Below are 9,661 nucleotides of genomic sequence, written 5' to 3' on the forward strand. Positions count from 1 at the left end.
GAACATAACTAAGAGAACAATCATCATTGATGATTAGAATTCAATACTTTAATCATGTTTACGACTTGAGTATTACTCAAAACTTAAAAAAATAATAATAGTAATAATAAAACAAAAAACTTCTATTTACCAATCTCCTTCCCACATGTGCTCACTCCAAAAAGTCTCCCAAATTTTGAGTGTTTACACGCGCCTATTGCGCGTGGAATATTTATTCAACTGGAACGGAAAACGGGATATCGAACTTCGGACTCTGGAAATTCGAATTACAAAAGATTGAACGAAACCCAAACGCACTTTAGAGCGCGTGAATTAGCTTTTCAAAAAGTTAAAAAACATAAGTACTATTTTAACCTTCACTTTCTGTCCCTTATTACAAACTATTGTTACTATTCCAATTATGTTAAGGGTTATTTTAGTCAAATAATAGTATCTGATCCCCAATCAACCTGAAAATTTAAAAGTAAAAAAGAACAAAACTAAGAACAGTTTTTAAGGTTAAAAAATATTGGTGAGAAGTTTCTCAAAAAAAAAAATATATATATATATATTGGTGAGAAAGTTGAAGAAAAAAAAAAAGAAAAAAGAAAAGAAAAAAACAACAATAATTTTAGCTAACAAAAAACAACTCCAACACCAACAATAACAGCCAGAGATTGCTGTTCTTTAAGCCCATCTTTTCTTTTCTTTTTTTGTTTTTGTTGGATTCTTATCTCTCTGACTCTCTCTCTCTCTCTCTCTCTCTCTGAAGGGAAGTAGCTGAACTTTCTTCTCTGTAAGTACTCCATGGATGAAACATTCATCTTTCTTAGATTCTTGGGGGTTGTTCTTTTTTTTATTTATTATTATTATTTTTTTTAATTTTTTGAGTCTATCTCTCTTTCTGTCTCTCATATTTACATTTGAATTATGAACGAATGTTAATTTAATGTTATTCATAATTTTTTGTGTTGTTGTGGGGAATTGGGAAATTTGATGTAGGTGACTTGTTGATAGAGGAAGGTATCTGGGTTATCTAGATCATGCCCAGATCTTACTTTTGATTGATCCAACTGAATAGCATGCACATCTTGGCAAAAGCTTAAGAAAAGAGTGGGAGATAAAATAAAGAGGTGAGAATATCCATTATCTTTTTCTTTTTCTTTTTTTTTCTCCTTTAGGTTGGTTGACAAAGTCAGAGTTCTTGGGGTTAATTAGATTTGCAATGGTTTTTTTTCCTTCTTCTGGGTTTCTTGATATAATTGAAAAGGGCACATTTATTTTGGTGTAACAAGGGAAAAGATCTTTGTTTTAGATGACAAAAGCAAGATAGTGTTTTTGTTATAGTTGTAGTTAATTAGAAATCTAAGTTTAAGTTTTGTGTGTAAATTTAAGGTTTGGGGTATCTCTGAAGTATTGATTTCTTATCATGTGAAGTGGTTTGATGTTTCTGTTCCAGATTTCCCCAAGTTCGTTTGTAACATTCTTAGAATCAAGCAAAGATAAACAAAGCTTATGGGTGGATTATCTCTTCAATGGACATGTGGACTGCTAGTTCTGGCTTGAATTTGGTTTAATGTATTGTTTGACTGAAATTTCTCTCTTCTCTGCAATTGATGCTGTGTTTTGCTTTGAATGATTTTCAATTGTATCGAAGTTCTTAAGTGCAGAAAGGAGTTTTTATTTTGCCAATTAAGTTATGATCAAACAGTTTCTTAATAAGCTCCCACGTAAGTCCTCTAAGTCGTCTGAAAATCGTGAAGGAGGGGGGACCTCTACATCATCTTCAAATGTTCCTAACAGTTTAAGAGGTGGTGATTTAGCAAGTAATCGATATGGGAACACAGGCGCTATTTCTTTTTCAGATGCTACTTCAAATCTAGTATTAAATCAAGGCAATAAGATTCAACAGGGTGTGAATTCAAAGCTGAATGGAAATTCAGCAGTTTTTTCTTTTGAGGCTTTGCCTAGTTTTAAAGATGTTCCCAATACTGAGAAGCAGAACTTGTTTATTAAAAAGTTGAACTTGTGTTGTGTTGTGTTTGACTTTTCTGACCCAACAAAGGACTTTAAAGAAAAGGAGATCAAGCGACAGACATTGGTTGAACTTGTGGATCATATTGCTTCTGCTAATGGGAAATTCTCAGAAACTGTCATGCAGGAGATCATAAAGATGGTGTCAAAAAATTTGTTTAGAACACTCACTTCTCCACCCCGTGAGAATAAAGTCTTGGAAGGCTTTGATTTGGAAGAGGAAGAGCCATCAATGGATCCTGCATGGCCTCACTTGCAAATAGTGTATGAATTCCTTTTGAGGTTTGTCGCATCACCTGAGACAGATGCAAAGTTGGCTAAGAGGTATGTTGATCACTCATTTGTTCTCAGGTTGTTAGATCTTTTTGATTCAGAGGACCCCAGAGAGAGGGATTACTTGAAAACAGTTCTGCACCGCATTTATGGGAAATTTATGGTGCACCGACCTTTCATCAGGAAAGCAATCAACAACATCTTCTATCGTTTTATTTTTGAAACTGAGAAGCATAATGGGATTGCAGAGCTGTTAGAGATTCTTGGTAGTATAATCAATGGGTTTGCTCTGCCGCTGAAAGAAGAGCACAAGCTCTTTCTTGTTCGGGCACTTATTCCGCTTCATAAACCAAAATGCATACCCATGTACCACCAGCAGTTATCTTACTGCATTACACAATTTGTGGAGAAGGACTGCAAGCTTGCTGACACTATTATAAGGGGTTTACTAAAATATTGGCCAATTACGAATAGTTCTAAGGAGGTTATGTTCCTAGGTGAGCTGGAGGAAGTTTTAGAAGCAACTCAGCCTGCAGAATTTCAGCGCTGTATGGTACCCTTGTTTCGTCAAATTGGTCGTTGCTTGAGCAGTTCACATTTTCAGGTAGGTTGTTTTACCAGTTCGATCAGTTTCTACTTGTTAGTTCCTCTTTCCTGTGTTGAATGTCTGAACTAAAGGCATTCTTCTGTGGTAGAAATTAGATAATGAGTCTTTAAGCCTTCACTTTGTCATTTCTAGTGTGAGGGTTTGCTCCGGTTGGTCTTCTTTTGTTTTTCCATGATTAAACTGCTGAAAATCATTTAACACTATAGAACTTGAATTTTGAGCGCAATTTCCGCCTTTCTGGTCTTGGGCTAAAATCTGCCTTTCTCCAATTCAAATGTGTGCAAATTTAGCCCAAACACAATCTATTCTAAAAGTTAGCAAATGTTAATGTTAACAAAATAAGAATTAGTAGTAAAATATATTTTCATTGTCCTTGCTTGTGAGGTTCCCCCATATTTCAACTCCCCCTTCAAACTCAAGTTGTCTTCTGGCATTTTCCAAAGAAAATAGTATCAAGATTGATGGAGAAGTTTGATGAGATGCAAATGTTTATGCTGTTTCATAAAAAACCTCTCTCTCTCTCTCCACTGTGCTCAGATTTTTCTTATTGTGTGGAGAAACTCTCAGGACATTTCCCCTTGATCATAGCTTAGGCAGTACAGCAGTGGGGTGCTTGTAGGTTCAAAAATTATTTAAAGAAAATCTCTGGAAGATTTAGCCTAGATTCCGGATTTTTTAATGAATTTTCAAGTTGTTTGAAAATTTTCGAACATTTTTAGAATGCCATGTTTTTGATGCCATGGACATGGATATTATGCAATATCTATTATAGAACTGATAATATGAACTATTAATTAAAAGGATTGAAATCATGATAACCAAGTTGTCTTTTGATGCAACAGAAGTGAAGGCAAAAGGGGGGAAGGGAGTTAAGAAACTTGGGATTCCTAGACAGGGCATGTTAAATTGTGAATCTTGAACATGTGGCACATGTCCAAATATCGAGCTTTAGGACCTAGGTTTGTGTATATAGATATTGATTGAGGGAGGATTTCTCATTTCTGTTCATAACCCTTGTCCATCTGCACACATGGTAATGAACGACAGACATTGAGTGGTGGAATTGAGGCATATATACAATCTGGATATCCTTTTGCTAATTATTTTAGATGGATCTTTATTGTCACTCACATAGTTTGCCATGTGTATTAACATAGCATAAATAGTCATATTAACCTGATATAGGCCATAGTAGTTGTGCTGATTTTATGATGCTGTGATTGGATTGTGGCAAATGGTACTGATATGTAGGCTGTAATCCTGAGGCTTCTTTTAGGGTTATGGGACAATGATAGTCTCGCAGTTGTACTTATATAAAAAAAAAGGGTCTTGCAGTTACATCAATGGGTTACAGGTAGGGTGTGGCTGTTGTGGTTTGGTGGTTAAATTGTGGGGAGGAGACTTCTTCCCAGTGATTTGTGCTGGTGGTGGCATTGATTATTAAGATTAACTCAAGAAGTCCATTTTTTAATCAATTTTATAAAATTAATCCTTTCCTTTAATTTCTTTGATATCTTGTAAATAGTAATTGTGTGGTGGCTGCCTCCACTAGGTATTGATGGTAGTGGTGTTGATTCTATATTAATGAAACTAGGGGGCAATCATAAATGGCTTTTTTTTACAAAAGCAATTTTTTATTTTTTTATAAGTAAGTGCAATTCATTAAAGAAATTAAAACATATACAGGAAGTATACAGTGAGAAAAAGATAAGAAAAGTGAAAGCAAAGAACATAGAATGAAAGAGCAAGGCCATTATATCAACGGCAGGTGCTTGGGAATCTAGGAACTCAATCAAATTTTTTTTTAATATAAAATTGTTTTTGTTGTTCTTAACAAAAACAATTTTAAACACTTAAATTGGGTTTTCTTAAACAACATGCACCTTTTAATTCTTAGGTATTGCTAGAATTTTCCCCCTCTTTTTTAGTAGAATGAACTTTCTATGGGCGGTCAAATTTATAATTCTATATTTTGATCTCTGATGAGTGATGACCACACACACAAACACACTCACACATCCACCCATTTTTAAACACTTAAATTGGGTTTTCTTAGACAACTTGCACCTTTTTAATTCTTAGGTATTGCTAGAATTTTTCCCCTCTTTTTAGGTAGAATGAACTTTCTGTGGGCAGTCAAATTTATAATTCTATATTTTGATCAATTATGAGCACACACACACACACATCCACCTAAGCCCACATCTCTAGTCTTTCTTTAAACTTCTCAGATATATACCAAATTGTTATAAGAACATTCCTTCATAAAGGACCATGTGCCACACCAAAATAAATCCTTGTAAGGAATACTGGTTAAAACTATATCTTCGCATTGCTTGATCTAGTTGATTTGGACTCTATTAAGTTGCTCAGAATTGGTTGTACATCAAAGACCAAATGAAAACACTTCTTGGTTAGATTTCCTACTTTCGAATTAAATGTTGTTTTTCTAGCAAGTGACAAATCAGCCTTGAATGAATGATGTACACTTCCTGCTGCAAAAAATGAAGTTAAAGAAAAAAGAAAAAAGAAAAAAAGATAATGGCAAATGCATGGGAATTTATAGAGTCTGAATGTTGAAGCAATAGGAACTTAATGATGCAGCCAAAACAAGGCAGCTAGATTGATAGTTTTGTTATAAAACAGCAAATAAAGAGCCTTTTTGGCATTGTTGTAGGAAGTGGAGCTCTAACTGTAGACCATGGTTTTAAGAACCAGGATGGATAGAGAACTGGAAAGGAGTACGGTCGCCATTTCTCTCATCTGACCAGGGTTGGACTGGTGGTCAAACTGATGATGGCATAAACAATTTTATTAATAAATTTATAATTATAAAAACTAAAAAAATTGTATGATAAGTTTATAATTAGGGGTCCGGTAATGGGTGCTCTTAGGGAATTTGTTAATGGATAGTTTTAGGAAAGTCCTGATAAAATTAATAATATTTACTGAAGAACATCTAAAATTTTTAATAATCTTTAAGTTTCAAATGATTTTCACACTAAAAAACCATATTCTTTCTATTTAAATAAGTAATTTTCATAAAGCAAAATATTAAAGAAATATCATTCATTCATGCTTCTTTGCATATTACTATTATAATAAAATTACAATGGAGGCTCACGTTAAAGCCAACAATTGTGTGTTTGGTCCATTAGAGACCCATTTTGTCTTACCAAAAGAAAAAAAGAAAAAAAGAATTGACCATTCCCAAAACCAACTTTTCCTTTAAAAAAAAATGTAAAGAAAAGAAAAAACTTTCTTTGTTTCAAATCTAAATGATGTGGCTTTGCTTGCCTCAAGTTATGAAGAAATTGAGACTTGCCCCCTTCATTGTCCTCAAAAGGAAAAATCCACCAGATCAGGCGTTCTCTCACTCAATCTCTCTCTACAAGTTTTGTTTTGGCAACGTGGATGTTGAGGCTTGCCCTCATTCATGGTCCATAAAAAACCATTAGACTGATCAAACTTTCCCTCTCAATCCCTTTCTGCAATGTTTGGGTTGGCTAGGTGAGTCATCATGGACAGAGGTTTTGAGGTTGACTGGTTGGGCTTGAAGGAGGTGTAGATCTTGACTTCATGAGGTTGATTGAACCTATTTAATTGGCATGGTTCTTGGTTTTACCAGCTGAATATCTGGTTGCTAGTTTAATCTTTTTTTCTTTTTTTTGGGTGTAACTGGATTGGACTGATTACGAGTTCATGATTGGACTGGTTGAACTGATTGATCACACAGGACTTGACACATGACCACACGACATTTCTTGAAAAATTAGGGCATGGGGATGCAAAAATTATTGATGTACTTGTCAAAAATAAATAAAAATAAATTTATTAATATTTATTTTTAGGTATTTATATATATATATATATATATATTTAGGCATGATTTATGTTTAATTTTAGGTTTTAAAAATAATTGACAACCATCAAAATGTTTGGAAACATATCTAAATTTACTTGTAGCAGTCATTTTTCTTAGTTATTTTACCTACAAATAATTTAATTTGAAGTAAGAATTGGAATAGCACACCAAAAGGCTTTTATACCAAAGCTTGGAATTCTAGCTTTGGCTTAAGTGATTGTTTGGTATTACTGTATGAAGTAGAGCTTTAGACGTAGAGCTTTAATGAAAAGCTTTTTATTGTTTTGAGTGTGAAAAATTACAATGAATATTGGTTTAAAATTTTGGACTTATAAAGCACGAACGCTGTATTGTATAGCGTTTTCCTAAAAACTTCAAAATTCAGCTCTTCCTTGTAGAACTTTTGAGGAGGTTAAAGCTGTTTGTAGAGCTTCAAAACACTGGTAATTTTCCCCCTCTGAAAGAGCTTTTTTAGTTCAAAAGCTCTGGGCCAGATAGATCCTAAAACTGTTTTTTAGCTTTTGGGGAGTCCTTAAAGCTCTTATTCCTCCTCACCTCACTACCAAACAGAAGACCCAAAGCCTAAAAGGCAGAAAAGGAAGTAATTCCAGAAAATTTGATAAGTTTTCTTCCAAAGATAAAATGGGTCTTTGGTAAGACAACACGTGATAGATGCTTGATAGCTTCCAAGTAAAATTATTAAGGAGCCCAAGACATTCCCAAGACACTACTTATTAAACAATGTTCAATACTAGACACATTCTCACATACTCCACACCTTACTAGACAATCAAATACAATTTACAAAATAGAACTTAAAAGCAATACTAATATCACAAAGAACTTAATTCCCAAGACCCTATACTTATAAAAAAAAAACTGAATTCCCAAGACACTACTTTCTAAACAATGTTTAATACTAGACACATTCTCATACTCCATACCTTACTAGACAATCAAAAACAATTTTCAAAACAGAACTTAAAAGCAATACTAATATCATAAAAGAAAAGCCCCTTAACTGTTATAGCTTCTTTTGATGCCTTTGGCATGTCTTCTTATCAAGTACTAAAATGTTTAATATTAAGCATTGCTTCTTTTTACCAGATGTATTTTTGTCTGACTAGCAGCCGGGTATTTTTCTGGTGTCACCTAAACCATCAACCTTTTCTCTGCGTAGTCATCCTAGTCTTTTATTTGTTGGCATCACCCTTTCCTTTCATATGTACAAACAAAATAAAATCTTTATGCTTGTTTAAATTAGATGCTATATATGGAAGCTGCTACTTTTACTTAGCAATACCATACCATTGTGTGGTTTACTAATGTCAAGCTGTACCAACTTGATTTATGTCTAAACAATGATTACAAGATAGTCTTATACTTCATATTTACTGAAAGTTTTGCCTAGGTTTACTCACATTCTAGTTTGTATTCTATCCCCTCTCTCATTTAATCAACTTCTTTTGCCAGGTGGCAGAGAGGGCTTTGTTCTTATGGAACAATGATCACATTGAGAATCTTATCAAACAGAACCGCAGAGTTATACTGCCAATTATCTTCCCTTCCTTGGAGAGAAATGCAAGAAACCACTGGAACCAGGCAGTACAGAGCTTGACACTAAACGTTCGCAAGATTTTCTCTGATATTGACTCTGAGCTTTTTGAAGAGTGCTTGCTCAAGTTTCAGGAAGACGAAGCACAAGAGAAAGAAATTAAGTCGAAACGCGAAGCCACATGGAAACGCTTAGAAGAGATTGCTGCAATGAAAGCTTCAAGTAATGAACCAGTGCTTGTCTCTCCTAGAAAACCCATTCGGGCACCATCTGGCTAGAGAGAGATTCCCATGTGTGATTACAGCGGTTTGATAATTGAATTGGTATGGAGGCCATATAAAAAAATGATTATTTAAGTAGTGAGATATCAAGCTAGTTGCCATTAGTTCCTTGGTTGCTGACCTTCTGAATTGTTGTTTAATCAGGTGATTTGAGTCCCAAACTCAAGGATACCACTGCATGGGGTGCAGAGTAGCCCCAATTTGGTTTAACTCACGTGGACTGTATATATTTGATTGGATGGAGTAAGCAAATGGGTGTTGCAAAGCCTGTTCATATTGAAGATCTAGCCAGCAAAGTAGTTGCCTATTTGCTGTTGATGTTGTTGCATGTGGGAAAGGAAAGTGCGGGAGAAAAAAGAGCTCGAATTTGACATAAATGTGCTACATGTGAATTTGGTTTAATGGGGTAGGCTCAATCTTTTGATTATTTATATGTATCATCATACTTTGTTGCTTTTGTGAGTGTTCGTTGCTTGGCATAAAATTTGTTTAAAAGATGAAAAGTTTGTAGTTAGTAGAGCATGAAATGCTTTCCTCATTGTTCAACTTAACTTCTCTTAATGTTGTATTCTTTATGACCACAACCCACCCAAATCTGTTGAGTATTGCTGTTAGTACATGATATTTGTAGTCTATCTTCTTAGTACAAGGGGCCGGAGCCGGAAGCTCTGTCTGAAGGGCAATTTCTTGTGATTAAAGATATTTAAAAAGATCATAGTGAATAGGAGAGGTTGTTGGTAGACATTCTTATTCCCAATTTGAAAGAGGTTGATTTCTAGATTTAAATTTGCATGTCATTTAAGTGTTTTTAGAAAATGATCTTCCATTTTGTTACGAACCTAATTTTGATATAATATTCAAAACTAAAAGTTTTATAAATACTAATAACGTTCAAATTGGTAGGTTGTTGGTTTCAGTTTCTCACCAATCATTGGCTCAAATAAATAAAAAAATTTAGGCAAAAATCTAAAACTAACCTTCTAACTTTCAGCATTTTTTATTTTAGTCTTTTAATTTTCAATTTTGTCATTTCAGTCCTCTAAACGTGCGTTTGGATTGGACATTTT

At 34.2% G+C, this 9,661-nt stretch overlaps 1 protein-coding gene across 2 annotated transcripts; it reads left to right on the top strand.

Annotated features, from left to right (window-relative positions):
* The first annotated feature begins 585 nt into the window (after positions 1-585).
* LOC115976514 (serine/threonine protein phosphatase 2A 57 kDa regulatory subunit B' theta isoform-like) lies at positions 586-9,227 on the top strand. 2 transcript variants are annotated; one of them, XM_031097825.1, is made up of 5 exons: positions 586-775; positions 982-1,112; positions 1,439-2,890; positions 8,232-8,636; positions 8,739-9,227. In XM_031097825.1, exons 3-4 carry the CDS (start codon positions 1,679-1,681, stop codon positions 8,589-8,591), a joined length of 1,572 nt encoding a protein of 523 aa, XP_030953685.1. In that variant the 5' UTR covers positions 586-775; positions 982-1,112; positions 1,439-1,678; the 3' UTR covers positions 8,592-8,636; positions 8,739-9,227. The 2 variants fall into 2 exon arrangements, with proteins under 2 accessions (XP_030953685.1, XP_030953686.1); XM_031097826.1 differs by lacking the exon at positions 982-1,112.
* Positions 9,228-9,661: the final 434 nt, after the last annotated feature.

The sequence above is a fragment of the Quercus lobata genome, chromosome 2, assembly GCF_001633185.2.
Source record: "Quercus lobata isolate SW786 chromosome 2, ValleyOak3.0 Primary Assembly, whole genome shotgun sequence".
NCBI lineage: Eukaryota > Viridiplantae > Streptophyta > Magnoliopsida > Fagales > Fagaceae > Quercus > Quercus lobata.

Coding starts and splice junctions, on each gene's coding strand:
- LOC115976514 (XM_031097825.1), top strand. CDS start 1,679: ATGATCAAACAGTTTCTTAATAAGCTCCCACGTAAGTCCTCTAAGTCG. Junction 2,891..8,231: donor TGAGCAGTTCACATTTTCAG/GTAGGTTGTTTT, acceptor TTCTTTTGCCAG/GTGGCAGAGAGGGCTTTGTT.